Source organism: Protopterus annectens, chromosome 6.part0 (assembly GCF_019279795.1).
Source record: "Protopterus annectens isolate FY-2018-M chromosome 6.part0, PAN1.0, whole genome shotgun sequence".
Lineage (NCBI taxonomy): Eukaryota > Metazoa > Chordata > Ceratodontiformes > Protopteridae > Protopterus > Protopterus annectens.
Window position 1 is genome coordinate 928389799 of NC_056737.1, and position 21212 is coordinate 928411010.

Sequence of the window (21212 nt, forward strand, 5' to 3'; positions counted from 1 at the left end):
TCTCCTTATTGTTTTCCCATTTATCATACAGCCAGTGTGAAAAATCTCATTCAATCACTTTGCCTAGCTATGTGCACAAGAATTTGTATGCATTCTAATTGCCCCTACCTTGCCAGGCCACAGCTCATTCATTCAGTCACAATGAGAAATGTGTCTTTATTTGAATCAGTAAATTGTGGTATTATCCATTAGCCCCTTTGTAGTGCTTCTGTTTGCATCTCATACCCACATTCTTAATACCTGCATCTGCTACATGGAGACAACATGCCAATTTGTCTGCTCACTAAAACTGAACGACCACATGAATACAACAAAAGGTAATCATTAAAAAAAAAAAGTACTTGTCATCCTACGTAATTTAGAGAAAGATATACTTGTCAAACAGTAAAAGTTTTATACTGCATACCCTTTGATTTACTCGCCTCACAGTTAGACGTTGCCCGTTCGATTCTCATTTAGAGCGTCTTCTGTGTAGCGACATGCGTGAATGGGCGTTCCTTCGTTGAAGGTTGTGCGTTAGGCCTGGCAAGCCAGTAAGTAAAAATCTACTGCCAATCATTAGCGGACCGGAGTTCCGCTGTGGCGACCCCTAACTGGGAAAAGCCAAAAGACATAAACCCTTTGATTTACTCCATTGTTGTATCTAAGCCATCTCGAGTGTTAGAAGATACCTACTATTCACTTTTCATTTTGATGTTCTTAGCCCAAACCTTGTTGAATATCTTACTCTGGACACTCTTCCCTTTCCTGGTGAAGCCTGAACCTTCCTAGTATCATTATTTTACTGAGGAAAATTGCATCGGGAAATTGCACGCTGCCTTTCCAGTATGGTTTGTGTCCATTGTCCTGTTACTTTTGTCTCTAGAATACATGATCTGTGACTTGGTTTATATGCACCTATTTTAGCTGATAACCTGGACAGAGAAATTGTGAACCTGAAATTATACATTTTAAGAATTGTATTATGGGTGACTTAATATATAAAAACATGTATTTATTGATAGTGGCTGACCGCATCATAACAAAAATTGTACTTACAAACTAAAGGACAATAGAAGAGATAAGTACTGTGTACAGATTCAGAGTCACAGATACTTTATAGCCATGATGATTTATGCCTTGCTAGTACCCTCTCTCAGGGCGCACCTCCTTTCTCTAGAAGGACCATACTGGTCAAGCCATGAGTAAATTTGTGAATACCCATCCAGTCACCCAGGTTATATTCAAGGGAAGTTAGTGAGTCATGCTGCTTAACATGCAAGAGAAGTTTATTGAAGAGGTTTGAGTGGTACTGAGTTATAAACCTGCCCATCCACCATATCTTATTTATCTGTTGTTAAAGATTAAGGTCCCTTGTTCTCGTATTGGGGGCAGAAGTTGCACAAACAGACATCTAACCATGGAAAACCAGCACATGTAAAAAGCAAAATAATAAATGCTGTAGAAGATCCTTGTGTATGTAGCTTTTATGACATCTCTGAACTTCATTTGTGGCAGATTTGTGTGGAATTCCATACATTCAACATACTTAAAACTGTACATTACCCTACACGTGGTTATCAACTTCAGGTGACTCATAAAATGCTGCAGTCACAGAGTAGGAGATAAGCAGAAAATAATGAAAACGATTATGCTGACATTTATATTGCAGTTTCAAAGATAATATAAGTAGCATATAATAGACTTGTTTTTAGTAAAGGACTTATCAGCAACTATGTAACTTTCCAAGATACTGTGAAATAATTTGAGTCAGTATGTAGCGATATAAATACTATGACCGGATGTGGTCCCAAATTCTACATAGTATCTTTTATGTTACCTGGACAGCTTTGGCACCTCGTCAAAAAGTTACATTTCGGTTACTGTGAGATAACCCATTGAATTCTCTCCTATCAAGTCCTAAATTCTGATGAATCAGCAGTGTTGCCTCTAAAGTACTAACAATTATTTTTACTAATTGAAAAACTATTCCATCTAATTGATCAAATTGTTTTCACAAGTACTGTTACAGACTGAGAACATGATCTAATAGTAAGTATGATCTGACAATATGGTACAAAGTTTGGTGGATTTTTTGCATGTACTGAATTGTGAAGTTTAAAATGCTGTTGTTAGAATTTCTGTGGCTGTTTCAGTATGTTATACTTTTTCTGCTTTCTTTCTTTATTACGCGAGTTTTGTTTATTATTCATACTGTGGATTTGATATCTGTACATACAACTAGTAGCATTACTTTTTTTTTTCCAATGAAGTTGGGTGTTATTTAAAAAAAATTACAATATAAATAGTATGCTTAACTTCAATTTTACTATAACACAATGATCATAACAGAAATTTGTTATAATACGATGAGGCAAAAACTGATGTGTAGTTACCAAATGAGTAATTCTATCTCTGAAGTTAATTTATAAAAACTTCATATTAAATGCCTGCTGTTTCTTGATGTGCAGTTATAAAGCTTAGGCCCTGGCAGTGTGATCAGATGCCCTGCTTATGACTTAGAGGCTATCTTAGAGTGCAGATAGTTGTGATTATTTTAATTCCTTTCCCAGCAGTGCAAAATAAGTCTTTTTTAATTATATTTGCTCAATAAGGAAACTTCTTGAGATTTCCCAGACACAGACAATTAATTGTTTTTTGTTATGTAATTAAATATAGGTGCCTTTCATTCTTACAGGGGTTAGCACCTACTCACAAGGGCCTCTTTCTAAGGACTACTTATGAGCATTGTTTAGTTAAGCAACTTGCTCAATGTCTCACAGTATTTGAGCAGAGTCTGAGGGACTCATAATCTGATCATTAGGGCAGAGCCTGTTAGGCAGTCATAGCCATAACCCTTAGAGTTATACTTCCAGGCATGGTGTACTGAGGAATATTAGGCCATGCAGGGACAGTGTTATGCTGAAGAGTATTATCATGGAGGTGTGGAGTGCTGTTTTGTTGCATTACGGAATAATGTCAGACCAGCACAGTGTAATAGGAAAATAACAGATCACTTCGGAGTGTTGGGAAGCCTGATTCTCATGCAGAGGGCCTTTTCACCCATGGAAGATCCATTATTTAATGTCATTCCAGAGGGCATTGTTGCAGTACAAATACAGCCTCTATATCATTTGTTGATTTTTTTTGTGAAAGACTAACTTTAATACCACAGGTATGGAAGCAATTCCCCTTCTGTGGTCTATGAAAGTGTCCCTGTTTTCAGCTGGTAATAAGGCACATTGCCATTTGATAATACTGTAATATTTCCTAAGAACATCTGAGTTATTATAGATGCCTTGTGGCAGAATAATTCAAGCAAGGGATACCAGATTGCTTGGCTTATACTTTATATCTCCTTGCAAGATTGAATGATAGAATTGACACAACTTAATACTGCATGCCTAGCCTGCTAAAATCCACCTCTACTTGTTTATCAATTATATGCTAAATATATTTATTTATTTTATTTATTTAACATTTTCAGTGGAGGCCCAGGGAGAAACTGTCCAGATGCATGCCTTTGTAATGTGGGAGGAAACTGGAGCACCCGAAGGAAACCCACATGAACACAGGGAGGACATGCAAACTACACAGAGAAGGCACCCCAGCTGATAATCAAACCAGATAACCTCTTGCTGTAAGGCGACAGGACTAATGACTGCACCACTGTGTCCCCCAATCTATATATACATTCAACCTCTTTTTAACAGTCAGATATTCTATATATTTCTCTTGCTCTGCCAGGTGCTGGTGATCAACTTAAAGGTGGTTTAGACATGCTCCATCTCCTTGGGCCAAATCCATGCATTGTTGGGCCTGGTGTCAAAGTAATGATGAATATAGCATTTTGTGGCATCCTTCGCCATGTGTAGTTTATTTTGACCCATTGCATGGACACACAAGAAAGCATTGGTTAAATCATTCAGTTTATCATGACAGTGACATTTTTGTGACACAAATCAGTAATCTGCAAACCTGGGCTGGATCTGGAGTCAGAAGTTTTTAGGCTAAACTGTAGTGCAAGATAATTGGAACAAGAAACAACTTGAAGACCTAATGGCTTTGCAGTGAAGCCTTCCCTTTCACAGATTCTCTCCATTTCCTGAATCTTCTGTCTGCGGGATTAACAAGTATAGGTTTGGTTGGATGGTGTTTGCTGGGTCCCTAGGTGTAGTAAATTCATCTAAAGAAAATTCTTGGCTATAAATCTGGCTAAGGCAGATATTCTGAATGGGTTTTAGGTACCACAAATCTCAGTATGAAAAGAGGAGGTTAATCTCCCTCTATAATTGCTTGGTCCTGGCATTCTGTAGTAGAACATGGACTAATACCTTTGTTTTTGTAATTCCCATCAAGAGATGTTGACACCGCAATGTATCATGGTGACCCTGCCAGGGAGGCTTCCCCTACTCCTCCTGCCAAGGTGCCATCCTGATCATTAAATGGATTCAAAATTTGGAAAAAAGGGAAGGCAATTTTTATTAGAATGACAGGAGTATGTTACTGTACATTGATAACAAAGTCTAGAAAGCTGTAAATGTTCTTGATGAAGGTGGATGAGTTTTGTTAAGCATGGCTGGTGAGATATGCCATGTCCAGGAGTAAATCCTTGCTTTCAAATAAGGCTGTTCAACCCACCAATTAAAAAAAAAAAACACTTTGTTTGCCATGTTAGGTATACCTCTGCAGTCCTAGTTACTGTTCCATACAGTAATATTGAGGTAAGGGTTCCTAAGGTTTGCCTAGATATAAATATATATACTCTCCAGACAACACAAAATATGTTTGAAACTTTATGTAATGACAGAGGGCACATTCATTGATACATAGTTGTGATGTAAAAGCTATGGACAAAGAAGGAAAACCATAGAAAAACAACAATATTTTTTCTGTCCCCTGCAGCTGACTATCAGCTGCCACAATTTCTTTTTTTTATTTACCAGGTCTACTGGACCCATCTTAGTCTCTCCCATTCTTAACCCCACTTTAGTCCTGGGCCTCTGAGGAGATCAAGGAGACTGGTGCAGTGTCATGCTGGTTGCTGGGGAGTGTGCCTTAACTCCCATTCCATTATGGTAGCCTTGGCAGCTCTTTGATCACTGCTCTCTAGAGGTGAATGCATGCTTCCAAGCATGTGCAACCTCCCAGCTGAGCAGCATTTCCAAGCATATGCAACCTCCTAACTGAACAGCTCTTCCAAGCATGTACAACCTCCCAAATGAGCAGCGTTTTTGAGCATGTGCAACTACCCAGCTGAGCAGATCACTTCCTATGCAGGCTGGAACTGACCAGGATCATAAACTGCATATTGTAGTGAGCCTTTAGGCTGCTTCTCACCCCTGAATGGGTGAACTGACATCTACAACAGCTAGACTTTAACCAACGGCATCATTAATAAATTACATACAAAAGCATACTTAACAGTGCATATAGGTCCTCCAGGAAATTGTGTTTTCCTAACAACAAAAGGTGGGAAAAAGCAACAGTACTGTATTGAAAATATTTACCAAATTCTCATCTGAAGACTGACTTCAGGCTACAAACAATATTTTTTTGCTGACAAATATCCAGCACGATGTGCTGATGCTGACAACTGTTTGGACATTTAGCATCCGCATTTGGAATGACATAACCCAACCTACTACCTTCATAGTAGTAGGCATAAGCTTATCAGTTGTGCTCCTATAAACAACATTAATTCTATCCATATTTGCATCATTCATTTGTTGATAAAATTAATGCCCAATAATTTTAATTTATGTAGGTGCTGCTTCTGTGTTGTACTGTACTGGAACTTGCTGGACTGGACTGGAACCAAAGTCTTCTTAAGACACAAAGTCTTGCTGGCTGTTTACTGCTGAATCAGAGAGACAGAGTTTTGCATGCCTGCATCTGTAGTCTGTTTAAAGCACCAAGCCTTCCAAATTGCCTACTGATAAAGAAATATATTTTGCAGCACAATACTATTTCACTGTAAGCATACTTACTAATAAATAACTTATTTTTATAACAAACAAGATGTATGACTGTAGTTTACAAATTTAAAGTGCAAAGTATTTCCTTCACAACTGATATGGACAATGGATTTATGGCTTTCCATTCTCCAGTTATCTAGGAACCTAAGTTCCTACAAAATACCTCTAACATATAAAGTCTTATATATCCTTTCTGTCACACACTTCAAATCCTGTTTTTTTCTTGGTATCTCTTTTGGGCTTTTGTGGGAAATCACGTAATGTCTGTTTTTAGACTTTTCTATTGTTCTTTTGTGAAACCATTTAAGCACTTCTGCTGATGTGAGAATTTGCCTTTTAGAATTGTTTTTTGTTGATTCTATAAAAGCCATGTCCATTTAAATGTGAGGCATTACGTCAAGCTTTTCTTAATATTGTGACAAACATGTCTTTTAGAAAATATAAAAACATGTCCATTCACTGAAGTCTGTAAGGAAACATCTGTGAGAACCAAACTGCTCAGGAAATATCTTGTGTCCATTAATAGATCTACAGACATGAGAAAAGCACGTAAAACGTGCTTTCAAGAATTGCTTTTTTAGGCTTTTTTCTGCTGATGCTGTGAAGAAGCCTGTCTATTATGCATATAGTATGGATGCCCAATTTATATTGCTAAACTCTATAGATATATTCAAGCAAACTTTTTATTCCATGCTTTATCTTTCAGCATATTTACAGCAGAATTCATTTCAATCTTTTATTCATTGTTCAATGCACTCAAACAATGCCTGACAAATAATGTAAAGATGTAAGGAAGAAAAGAAAAATGGGGGCAACACCTGAACACTCCCCGCCTGACCCACCAGTATGAAAACAGTAATTTTAAAGTGATCTAAAGAGGTTACAATTTGTATCCCAACCCAAAGCAGTCATTGCCCAAATTTTAGACAGTGATAGAACTAAATGAGGCAAAAGTATAAACCAAGGATGCCTATCTACACTGAATGCTTGTGCATGGCTCAGATATTACACAGTAACATTAATCTGACTGACCTAAAGAACATTTCCTAAAACATCTCAGGGACCATGGGATGTTTACTAGAGAAAGTGCTACAGGCTGCTTGAATTGGATACTCAGTTTGGTCTGTTGCTCTAGTAATAGCCCTGTGGCTCCCATGGTGCTGGGGCAACATCTCTTTGCATCAGGGGAAGCCAGCTGTGAAGTGTAGAGTGCCTGGCCCATATATCCCTCTAAGCATCCCAGAACATTTCCTCATTTTCAGTTAACAAATGTTTAGCAAGAAGGAGCACAAACACTGGTTTAGAATAGTCAAATTTTTTGGTTGATCTACTGTGGTGACTTCTAAGTGAGTAAGTTATAACTTTGTGACTTTATTTATTTATTTATTGCACACATCTGGAAGATGACAGACCACTAAATCGGACCAGCTTGGAGAAACCATTATCTTCACGTAATACAGTGCTCCAGATATTGCTGTCTGATCACCGACAGTGATCCTAATAAGACCAATTAGTTTTCAGTATATGAAAGAAGCAGAAAATTAGATGATGAGGCTTTGTTCTACATTTAATTTATAAGTCAAAATGGAGTAATAAAATCCTTGTTCTCTTTTTGAAATTACCTCATCCGTAATAGAATTAATTAAATATAATGGATAACCTCTATTGACGAACATTGTTGGCTTATAAATTAAATGCATAACAAAGTAACTTTCATGATGTAAATATAAGAGATGGTTGTCGCTCATCTTGTGTATATCCAATAAGACGATGAGGCTGGGTATTCATTTAAGTAGTTTATTATATACAAACACATCAGGATGGAGAACAGTAATATTAAACTTAAACAAACTAACTAACTGACTGACTACTACACACATGCATGCTTACACCTCGACTGCCCACTACAAAATAGCACTCTTGCTTGCACGTGGTCAGTACTTATATGCACATGCTCACTGGACTGGAATAGCTCTTAAAGGAATATGCACACTCTGATCTACAATGGTAATCAAATTATTGAAAATACCAACAATAGTATTAGGAACAATGGCTTTTAACTTAATTTAAATAGGACATACACTACATCTTTTGCTATTACTTATTCTGTAGATAGTAAAACTATATTGGATATTATTAATACAAATTGACAATTAATTAATATTAATTCCGATATGGCAGATAAACTGGGTCAAAAAACCCAGGTTGTATATAAGAGGGGCAAGAGTTTCAAAAATATCTTCCAAAGTTTTGAGAGAACAATAAAAACAGTACATTGAATAGTATGTTTAGAGGTTGTTGCTGTAGACATTGTAAACACACTTATGGTGGACAGTCATTAGTATTGGCAAAACAAAATATTACAGTTCCAGATAAATTTAATTGTAACATGCAGGGAGTTGCTTATATATTAGCTTGTCAGGAATGCCCTGCATTCTATGTGGGAAAAACGGAGATAATTGAAGGAAAGAATCTACGAACACACTTATGTAATATATAAGAAAGTAAACACTAATGTATTATATAAGCATATTAGTCAGAATTTATCTCACCATTTTTTATTTTCCATTTTGGAAAAAGTTGAGCAGAATCCAAAGGTTGGCCCATGGAGCTCAATTTTCAAACAGAGAGAGTTACGGTGACAGATGAAACTAAATGCCATGGCACCACATGATCTTAATGAAATGGTAGCAATTACTAGTTTATTAAAATGAGAGCTTATCAAAAATGATTGTTTTATTTAGACTATATGAATTGTACATGGCTATATTATTTTTATTTTTAGAGTTACATGGTGTTTTTATGTTCATTTATTTATATTTGGTATGTACGACTTTAAAAAAATGAATGGGTTTATTTGGCAAGCAGGTCTCGTGATTGTGAAGGGAGACTATATGTTTTATTGCTCTGTGAGTTTTTTCTGATGAAGTCTGATCAATTAGGGCTGAAAGTGCTTAATTTTTAATAAAGTTGCATATTGCTGGGATTATTACTTTATTTTTTTTAGTTTCGTTGGTTAATTTCAGTTTGGTTAATATGATATTTATATTGTGCCCTGGTGTCTCAGGGGACATATGTATTGTGCCTTGGTGTATAGTGTGGTCTCCCACTTCCCAATCCCTGATGTGATGTCAGTGTCATTAAGGCGCTTCAGATTAAGTTATCCTTAGTGGCTGGTGTATCCTTTCCACCCAGACTTCCATTGTGATGTTGGTGACATTACGGCACTTCAATTTAAGTTATTCTTGGTGTTTAGTATCACTCCACCTCCAAACCCAGTTGCAATGTCAATACCATTACAGCACTTCAGTTTAAGTAATCCATGGTGGTCTAGTGGTTCTCCCCAAACCCTGCTCCCCAAACTATCATTGGAGCTGGTATGGCACTTTAAGAGTTGTCCAAGGTGATCTAATGGTTGGCCCACCCCTGATCCCATACTGTTGTTGTTGCCAATAGGGCACTTCTGATCTCAGTAATCTCTGGTACCTAGTGCATCCTCCATCCCCTGATCTCTGTACCACGATCATGGTTTGTAGCTTCTTATTACCACAGTGTGGTGGGAATGATCATATGATCATACAGATCTACATGGCTGAGTGATTTCTTGAATTGCTTGGCTGTGTAGATACCTTCCTGTAGGTAGTTTCAGGAAGAGAGTGCATGGATAATTAGTATATGCTTCTTCCTCTGGAATTACTCATTAGTATTTAGCATGGCCATGGCAGCTGCTCTTCCCTGTGCTGCATGTCTTCATGGTGGCTGGAGCACCATGCAATGTGATATTAAGGCAGTGGCTGAATCGGCAAAAATCCCATGACTTGTACTCAAAGTCTAATTGCATACCTTTCAACTGTCCATAATTTTCAGGGATGTCAACTCATATTTTAGTTCTGTCCCGCTTAACCCCTCCTTAAACTGGTGATTTTTAGAGAAAAGGTGGTGAATTATAGTTAATAAATAACGGCAATAATTAGAGTTACAGACTTCTTTTACTTCAGAAAACGTTTATTAATCTATATTGTTTTATTCTCTCAATGTCTCAGGTTAATACTACTATTATTTTAAAACTGTCCTTGGTTGTCCTTGATAACTGGTGGATTTATCTATGACTGTGTTCAGATTTGTCCCTGATTTGTTGAGATGTATGCATATATGTCACTTTACCTTAATGAATTAACCTGAAGCTGTTGCCCTTATATTGCTACTACTGCAGAAATTTAGTCGAGTGTAATAAAACATACAAAGTGGATGAGAGACAGAGGAATTATTCTGGAACAAACCAGTCCTTCTCTTTTGCATGCAATACAAAGAAATCACCAGATAGATGGTGGAAAGTTTACTTTTTTTAACAGTTATTAAGGATGCTGTTTATATTTGCAATACAAAACTACAGCATAAGCTATTTACAGAGTATAACTGTTTTTTTTTTCTTTTCACTTCTGCCATGTTTACCTTTTCATCTGCTAGACATAACACTTGTTTTGTTGGCACAGTGTCATATATTTTGCCCCTGTTGTGTTAATCTCTTAGGTTTATTTTTAACAGAAAATCCGTGCTTGTACTTGGGTGACATTGTGCGTGCTGTAATGTGATATACCTTAACATCTGTTGTTTTTAAACAGAAGATGAGCTTGAAAATACATAATATTCATCTTACAGCTATCATGTGCCGTACCATATCATTCAGTAATGTGTATTCATTTGGTGTGAACATAATCTGTGCCTCTGCATATTTTGCATTTGGTTAAACAAGCACGCTTTCCCTGTACCTTGAATTTCGTGTTTAAAATACTAATGTGTTTTTCTTTGATAAGAGCAGCCTATATGTTTAACATGTCCAATACAATCACACATAAAATAGTTATGCAATAAAGTCAGGTACATGTAGATTCTTTGTTTCCTCCTCACTTAAAAGTTATTTGAAAAGTATAATAGTTTTTTCAATGATCAGATTTTAAAAATCAAGTGCCTCCTTGATAGATGATGCTATTTTCAGTATATGTAATGCTTTTTCCATTCTGGATGCTCAACAATACATTACACAACTTGAACTGCTGGTGTCCTTTGGCTATATTGGTTTGGCTTTTCTAACGGCACTTGTTGCCGTTTGGTGTTTTGCTGTACCATGGAATTTTTGCCAAAAGTCCTGTCCTTTGGATGTGTTAAACTCGTACCTCTGCTTTGTAGGTAGTATTTGCCTTTGGTTGCTCTGGTTTACAACTGAAGGCATAATAAGTTGCATTAATCATGGATTGTTGTGTCTCAGCATCCAGAATCCACTGTTATTGTGTTTCGGAATACCGACAATTTGTCCCCCGCAGTATTAATATAGGAGATCATCTCGACACAAGCTCTGCAAGAAATGGGTCTGCTAAGTTCAAGACAGGTACTGCATTTGTCTATTGTTGAATATGTAAAGCGATTGTTTGCATGTAGCATTCCAGTTAAGTAAGTCAGTAAGACTGGTTCAAGCCATAAAATGTGCCTTGTGTGTTTTACAAGAAGAGCTTTAACATTTTTGTGCTATGACTTCGGACTACACCTTTTATTTATTTATTACATTTCATTCACTATTTTCATTAAAGACTAATAGACTGTAAATAGTATGAATTATGTAATCTCCAGAAGTTTTAAATAGACAAAAGTTTATTTTCTTTTCTCCCCAAGTTTGCTACCTATTGCACAGGGTTCTACCATTTTACCTCACAGGAGAATGGACTACACATGCTTGGAAGATACATTTTTTATTTAAGATCAAGCCATATCTTCCTTGTCTAGTGCGAAATACTTCAGGTAGTAACTTAACATAATCCAGTGGATCAGAAAACACATTTGATTACCAAGTAAATAAATAGATATTTCACTGTCTGGAACACATGACCACTCAACTACAAATCACCTTTACATTTATTTATGTCTCTGTCCAGGCCTGTTTGTTATATCATAGACAAAACTAATATTTATTTAACTAGAAATTGTACTAAAAAATAGCTCATTTCCTAAGAAGGGGAAAAATATCTGTGGAGAAAGTGTTTTCTGAGTTCTTTTTTTCCTGTTATTTTTTTCTCTCTAGATCTACCTGTACACACCTGACAAGGTACTTGGGAGAAGCATGTCATGGGCTTTCCCCAGAAGACATCCCCTCACTTTCACAAGGAGTATTCCCTCCAAGCTGCATGCTCCTCCACCTGCAAAATCAGCAGTATTTTCCTGGTTTCTGTCAGGGAAATTGCACACACTCTTTGTTCCCCTGAATGTGTGCTAACTCTTTCTTACCCCCTGACAGAGGCAAGCAAGCAATGCCCCTTCTGTTCTTTCCCTCCCTTCCTGGCTTTTTCAGTTTTGGGGCTGTTAAATATTGGTTGCCTAGACTATAGGTTCATAGGTTGGTACTAGGCTATCGGCCCTAGGGCCTATACAAGCCTAGCCATAACAATTTCCTGGCTATTTCTTCCCACAGTATTTACTTCCCTGTATAATCAGGATCCATATCGCTGTGCCACAGTGCCAGGCTATGGGATCATCTGTGCTGCTAGAATGTTTTGTGTACATTTTTACAGATGTTTTCTCAGCTGTAACAAAAAACTTATGCATTTATTAAATTATAATCTTTCTTTAACTCAAAGTTCAGCTTAGTGCACAGTATGTATGTTTTTATTGGCTTCCATAAGACCTGTCTATTCTGGAATTCCATGAAATGTTTTTATTGACTTATGTATGCTGTCCTGCAGTTTAACATGTGCTGATGTCTACATCATGATGGCATGGCATGTATAAGTTGGCACATTATATGCTGTTTATGTCTGTTTTAGACTATTAGAAGCTACCCCTTGGGAAGGTGCAGGCAGCAGTTATGACTTTATGTTCCTCTAGAGGGTATTCGTTATCCATTTTACTTGTGTGGCTCCATTAATTTCAATGAAATATGGTTCACTTGCTCAACACTTTACCCTTTTGTCATCTTTTCACTCCATGGTTATCAACTCCTGATACATCAGCCATGTCTATCACCATGTGATGTAACCCCCTTACCTAAGTTCTGCCCAAGATGCACTACTGCATTATTTGTGCCCACTGTGCCTAACATGTCAGCTGATAGCACTTGAATGCTATTTATCGTGCTATAATTGCACTGCATATCTACATGCCCGTAAGATTAGTCTTGGAGAAAAATCGTCAATTTTTCCAAAATGCAAAGTTGTTAAAAATGTCACACATTCCTTTATAATTTAAACAGTTGTCTTATACTGGGACAAGCCCCCCCCCCCCCTTTGCATGCTACCAGCTATTATCATCATGTCTGAGTTTTCTGAGGCCATCATTAGCTAAGAGGAAAGGCCATTACTTGTTTTTTTTTTAATATACAAAAAACAAATATTTGTTTTTGTTCTCTCCCCGGCAATACATTTTTAATGATGAAACGATATTTTAATAAATACATTTGAAAACCTGTCATGCAAGCATTACTACACCCTTGCTACACATCCATGAATTACCTTTTAGAGGAATATAGTTAAGCAAATAAAACTTTCTTTTGAAGACAGTTATGGTGAAATTACAACATACATCAACAGACATATTTGTTTATTAATTATTATTATTATTATTATTACTATTGTTATTATTTTACCCCAGACCACAACTCGCAAACCACAGTCTCATCTAGAGAAAGAAATTTCAGCCATCATACAGCAGCTGGCCTGGAATTTTCTTTTTATCAGAGTGTCACTTCCAGTGGTTCCACAGGAGCTTTCTCCTGACACACTGTATTTTCCTTCTCCAGACTTGCCATAATGGCTATTTCTTGTTTGCTTAGATTGAGATTGACTTCCTCAAGGGCTTGATCCTACACAGACAGGGAGAAAGAGAGAGAGAGAGAGAAAGACCATTTCTTATCTGCCTCTCCTTTAGCGACAGAAACTAGTCTGGAAGTTATTCTTCTGGCTTATGGTCCACTAAAGAATCCTGGGCTTCCAGCAGTGCAGATGCGAGTGCTATCTCTACACCTGTCTGATTACCAACAAATGTGTGGCTTACTCTCAGTTGTGGTTGCTTTCCATATTCTTACCTAAACAGGGGGAAGCAAGGGTTATTGTGGCATGAACCTTCACACTGTAGAAATAACATGATAAGTGTTTGCTCCTTGTAAATCTGCAGATTAAGGCGCTAAATATTATATGATAATTGATACTAACTTGAAAAACTATGAGCCTACCTTGCATGTATACATTATTCATCATTTTGTTTGCAGTTTTCTGCAAACCCAATAAGCCCTGAATTCTACACACACACACACACACACACACACACATATATATATATATATATATATATATATATATATATAGCCTCATTTTATGGCATTTTAAACCAAATTTGTTGTCTAGGCAGAAGGTCACATGCAGCTTAGGTAAATGACTACAGTTCAAATGCATTTTAATTTTTTCCCACTGTTTGGCCTTTATGCATCTGACCATTAGATATCAGTGGTGCCTGTCCTTAGTTTTGGATATCTGAAATCACTTCTGACCCTCTGTACCTGATCCAGTACCATTTCTTGTTGTCTAAGTGGACATTAAGGTATCCTGGTACAGCATCATACTTGTGGCCATAGGGATTTTTGGTTTAATATACCAACCATTCTCTGCCTTCATGGCTGGCATGCAGTGATGCATGGCTATTAAGGCTGAAAACATTTGTCAATATATGCTCATTTGTAAGCTAAGCTGGTGCCACCCATTTCTACCACTAGCATGTATTTTCCTGTGTATAACACTCCTCCTGTCCCTCCTAGGATAGGTGAGCTACTAATATATTATACATTTCCGACCTCCTGCAGAAAAGATCCTCAGACTCACAGCTTACTAGCTGAATTCAAGCTGCTGTCAATGCTTCATTTCACAGAACCAGCAGCTCAAATGAATTTTCTGCAAAGTCATACTTGAAAAGTTAAAATTATTGTTTTTTGAGTATCGTCTACCATAATGGATGCCATAAGTAAGGAATTTCAGCAAGTACCAATGACATTTTTGTTAACTCCAGCAGCGTTGTTTACAAACTTGTTTATAGAACATAAGGTCATTATGAAGTAGCAGGTAAATTACAGGAGATTGTGGTTTCTTATAAAGCAATATAGTGAAGAAGATTCTCAAAAGGTGATGCTAGCTAGTAAACAAATTATGATCTTATCCCTTTCTACAAGTAATGTGTTTCAGTTTTTGTTACAAAATCTGGCAAATTCAAAAACAGATTGATTCTCTTTTTGTGTTATATAATGTTTCTTTACACTAACACAATTAAGAAAACTACATAACATACACAGCTATTACAAAAATCTACATTTTGTTGCTGAAATTGCAGGTCATCATGTAACAGATGAAGACACCTTGATTAAGGACCCCCTCCCAGAGGATGCTGGGATAGATCACCAAACTGTACATCAGCTGATTACTGTGCTGATGAAGTTCATGACAAAGGACAACAGCAGTGCTGAAGCTGACATCAGCAGTGCTAAGGCTTTCAATACTGTCAAACGCCATTTGTATGTGGTACTAGGCTATGACCAGCAGGAAGGCTGCTTCATGATTGCACCACAGAAAATGCGTACTTCTACATGCTTTAATGCATTTATTGCTGGCATTGCACAGGCAAGTATAAATTCACAAAGTGTGTGTTATTTCTTCAGGGCTCATGCTGATGACAAATTGCTTTTGTTAACTGGTGTAAATAAAGCCTAGAGGATGTTCATTATTCTTATTAAACTAATATTGCTTTTTTTCTTTACTGGTATGCAAAACTTATTACGCTTTATCTGTGCAGTCTTTACTTTCAGTATAACATGAATATTCCAAGCCCAGGCTTCCCCCATAGGCATTTAAATATATTGTATACCATGAACTCTGGGCTTCTTAAACAGATCTGAACTGCTTGTTACAGGGGTGAAAAGGAGTCACAGGCATTGCTGCAAGACCTGCTGCCATTATTAAGCATTAGTAGGATAGAAACTGTAAAGAAGAAGAGGCTGTGATTTCCCCGTTCATACTAAATAGTCTGTACAGCTCATCAGACAACAGCACCTTTCACTATTGAGGATAAGCTAGTATGTTCATAACCAGTAGCTTTTGCAAGTATTTCAAAGATCAAATCAAAGTGTCCAGGTGTTGCCCTGTTGGGGGTGGGGGAGAGGTTGTGGAGATTAGTTAAGGAGGAGCATGTTAGATCTGAAAGCAAGATGAGCAAGGTACAGAGATGGATCCTTAGAACAGAATCTTCATCATACATAAAAAAAAAAAAACAAAACCAAAAAAAAAATGCATGTATGTGTGCGGCATAGCTTGTGATGAAGGAAGAGGAGGAGCCCACCCCAGAAAAAGTAAGAGTAGACTGTTGAAGAAGGTAGGAAAGTAGCACTGAAGTGAGAGAAATGCCGACAACTAATGTGAAATCCTGACCCCGTGTAGAAAATGGGAGTTGATGATGATGAAGTTTTGTGTGTGTGTGTGTGTGTGTGTGTGTGTGTGTGTGTGTGTGTGTGTGTGTGTGCAAACATATAATGATTACTTTATGTAATTAAAAGTGGTCGAATTACAGTTGACCTAATGATATTATCCAGTATATTTTACCAGTTATAACTGAAAATTATGATGTTTTTCTGATTGATGGTATTAGTTTTCTTAAACGTTTATAAGTAATATTGGAGTTTGTTTTATTATACTGTGTTGGATTATGTGACCTGATGGCGCACTTCCAGGGTTTTCCCTTTCTTGCACTGTAGCTTGACCATGGAGTTATTACATATAAGTTGGGAGGGCAAAGTTATGATGGCTTAGATGGTATACTTTGATCAGTTTTGCTTAGATCAGTTGTATTCAGATATTCTGATTTTATATCAAATGACATACACATGGTTTATTACATCATGACTCAAGGCATTATGCACAAGAACCTAAAATATCATAAATTATCTAATTATAAAAGAAAATGTAATAGTTTTCATTTGTAATAGTTCAAACACATACTGTGCCAAAAAAGGAAACACTACTCACAACAGACACTACTGAACACTATTAAAGCCTAACATGTGATTGCAAAAGTAAAAAATGACATTCTATTTTTTTGCCATTATACGCACAGCAAATCTATCAGCCTAAAATATAAACCAGTGAAACTTATCAACATATGTTTTATGTGGAAGGGCATGGCCCCTATCCCCTTACTAAATATACTTATTTGAAATTCGAACCACCATGACTAAAGTGAGAAGTATCTGCTATGTTAATGTCAGGACAGAAGGAATATATGTAGATAATTTGAAAGCTGATGACTGGAAAGTCTAGTGATTCATTTTGATTCAACTGTAAAATTTGCATTATAAAAAAAAATAGTTTTGCGTAATGTTTATGGTTTCTGAGTTATGTTAACTTTGAAGGCTGAAAGAATTTGAGACCACACCACTTCATATTCTTACATCGCACAAAACCATTTAGCTTTATTATTCTCTAGTGCTTTTTAATACTTCAGATTTCACTTGTCAGGCAGGCTATATAGTTAAGTCTGTTGCTATGTTATTCATCTGTGAACTCACACATGTTTTCAGTGTGTGAAGTCAAGCCACCATTCACACCCTCTGTAATCGTTTAGAAGCCTACTACCCATAGTTTTGTCCTGACTGATTTTTAGACTACCAAATAATTTCATTGTTCTGCTACGAAGACTAATCTTTAGATTTCATTGTAGACCAATTCCAGGGCAGATCACTGAAAAATGCTTTAGTGAAAACCATTTTTGCACTCAAAAACTGGATTGGCATGGATCTGAAAAACATGTTTTCTTTGAAGTAGGCCTTAGAATTCCAAGCTCATCTTTCTTTCCACAGGGAGTTTAACATGTCACATGATCATGACCTCAGGAAGTGATCTGAGGATGCTGCTCAGGAACCTGCCCACTCATAGCAAAGTGAGGAAGCCCAGCATTTCTCTGTACTGTCGCTACAAAAATGTTTTAAAGCAAGCACAAATAAATAAAGAAATATCATTCAGTTATCTTATGTAATTCAGTGTCACATTGCATAAACGTTCTGGAGAGGTGATTGATAAACTAATATGCAGAGTAGTAGAAAGTAAGATGGGAGAGGAGCAGTTCGGATACAAATCAGTACTCATTTCAGTCTCAGTCAGGGAACTTGCATGACTGTGACTTACTCAACTAAGCAGATTAAACAACTGCTTATTTAAGCACTCTACCATCCTATGCAAGTAAGTAGTGCTGGATCTTAGGAGACCACACAGATGTGCACCTATAAAAGGATGCATGCACACAAACACACACATACACGTCCATACACACACATCTAAGTATAATAATATACAGTGAAATACACACACACACACACACACACACCTAAACATAGTAATATAAGTAATATACAGTGAAATACACACACACACACACACACACACACACACACACACACACACACACACACACACACACACACACACACACACACATATACCGATACACACAGCCACAGTTTGCAAAATATACCTAGCACAGTAGCTACCTGATTAAGAAGAAATTAATGGAGCATGTTGATATAGCTTCTGGCGCAGCTGTTTTTTTTTTCAGATAGCTGCAGAATCAACTGCATTTCATTTACAACAGCTTATTATTTTTTTAATCCAAAAGAAAAGAAAGACACATTTCTAATTATTTTTTTCTTTTCATGTAAAAATTGAAAAAAAAACCTATAACCATAATCCATCCAGCCCTCCAAAATGGAAACAAATCATGTTCATTAAATTCAGTGGGTCCAGGGACTAGATATGAGGTTTATTTATAATAAAGCAGGAGTGTATTCATATATCTCTAAAATACAAAGCCTGCTGTTAACTTCTCCATGCTTAAAACTCAAGGTCACTTCCATTCACTCCTGTCTTGTATTAGAGAAATTATAGACCACTCAGAGCATTTCTCTGGCTTTCACACTGGTCAAATACACATAGGTATTCATACATTTTACTTATCAGGCACATGGTCATCTATCAATATGTTCCCATTTCCTCATCCTGCTTAAAAGTGCACATTTTCTGATCTCTGTGGCAGGATCTCAAAAGATTTTTATAGAAGACTCTAACAAGATATGTTGATGCTACCCACCACAGAGCAGAACTCTACAAGCTTCTTCTCTTCCTTGACATTGGATCTGGTATGTCCAGATTAACCATACCAGACTCAGGGTCACTGCCCTCCCTACCTTTAATCACCAAGGTATTACTGAAGATCAAGGCAGAACAACCAAGAGGAATCTTGATAGCTCCAGACTGGCCAAGGCAACACTGGTACCCACTGCTACTGAGCATTACTCACACCAAACTGTGGCCCTTGCCTCAATGGCCTGAGCTCCTGACGCAGCACAACTACAAGACTGTTCATCCGAAGCTGCAAACCTTACAGTTGACAGCTTGGAGAGTTCCATGACTGGGATCCATGACTCCCTCTCCAAAGAAGATCAGGAAATATTGTTGGAGGCACGCAGACCTTCCACCAGAAAAACCTATTCGGCCAAATGGAAGAGATTCACCATCTGGAATGTCAACAATGGCCAGGATGCATCCCTGATGAGCATACCTCTGATATTAGAATACTTGGCAGAAATGTTTCACAGTGGCCTTTCATACTCTTCCATCAAAATCCACGCTTCAGCTATCTCAGCACATTACAACTGTGATCCACCTGTGTTTTCGCATCCTTTGCTAAGACAGTTTCTAAGGTATAAAGAATATCAAACCTCCAAGGAAACAACCAATTCCTGCATGGGACCTCAATTACGTCTTGGAAAAATTAACTCTTCCTCCTTTTGAACCAGCAGCATCTTCAGAAATGCAATTCCTATCTTGAAAACGGTTTTCCTGTTGGCAGTCACCTCAGCAAGAAGAGTCTCGAGATACAGGCCCTCATGGCAGTTCCTCCTTTCCTCATCTTTCATCAGGACAGAGTTTCTCTTAGGACCAATCCTTCCTTCATGCCTAAGGTGATATCCAGAGTGTCTCTAAACCAAGCAATCCACCTGCCTACTTTCTTTCCTAACCCTCAAAACAAAGGGGAAAAGCTGTTGCATACTTTAGACATTCACAGGCAACTACGCTTACTACTTGGACAGAACAAAGTCTACCAGGAAGTCTGACCAACTGTTCGTAGCCTATGCTGCTGGGGCACAAGGAAAGGCAGTCACCAAACAAACTATCTCAAAATGGATTGGACACTGCATCAGATTCTGTTATTCTTTCCATGGAAAAAGTGTGCCAGTCAATATTAGACCACACTCCACCAGAGCTATGGCCACATCCACAGCCTTTCTAAGAGGAGTGGCTACAAAAGATATTCTAGAGGCTGCTACATGGAGCTCCGTGCATACATTTACCAAACACTACAACCTGCCATTATACTCCAGATCCCGTGCAGGCTTTGCTTCGGCAGTCCTGCAGGGCCTTCTAGCTACACCATCTCTTGCTTAGTCCTACCACCCCCAGCTTGGCTATGGTATTCAACCCATATGTCAGGACTGCAGTTGCATTCTTGAAGGACATAGTACAGTTTTGTACCTACCATAAATGTAAATGTCCGATAGATATGCAACTGCAGTCAGGTTTTCCCTCCCTCCTACCCCTCTGTTTTTTTTTTCCCCTTGGGTCCATTACCCCCCTTTTTTCCTATAAGCTGGGGATATCTGTTATGGTGTATCTGTTTATTACTGTTGTGCATTTCTGGATTTTTTGTTTATCCATTCACAAAATTTAGCCTTCCTTGGAGGGCACCTGGCATCTGGGGCAAGAAACACTGAAGAAGATGGCGTCGGCTGATGCCTTTATACCCCAGCCGCTCTGATGTCTGGGAGGAGGCGACATCAGCTGACGCCGGACCCAGACTTTGGAATCCAGACGACCGAAGGGCTGCCTGAGGCAGGACAACCCATATGTCAGGACTGCAGTTGCATATCTATCGGATATCTACATTTATGGTAGGTACAAAACTGTACTTTCATACTAAATAGTCTGTACAGCTCATCAGACAACAGCACCTTTCACTGTTGAGGATAAGCTAGTATGTTCATAACCACTAGCTTTTGCAAGTATTTCAAAGATCAAATCAAAGTGTCCAGGTGTTGCCCTGTTGGCGGTGGGGGAGAGGTTGTGGAGATTAGTTAAGGAGGAGCATGTTAGATCTGAAAGCAAGATGAGCAAGGTACAGAGATGG

At 37.7% G+C, this 21212-nt stretch overlaps 1 protein-coding gene across 1 annotated transcript in view; it reads left to right on the forward strand.

The window, feature by feature from the left end:
• UNC79 (unc-79 homolog, NALCN channel complex subunit) overlaps positions 1-21212 on the forward strand; it is a 1772232-nt gene that overhangs the window by 765434 nt on the left and 985586 nt on the right. The window contains exon 27 of the mRNA XM_044074575.1: positions 15318-15604. Within this exon, the coding sequence (XP_043930510.1) occupies positions 15318-15604 (287 nt within the window). The remainder of the gene's footprint in view (positions 1-15317; positions 15605-21212) is intronic.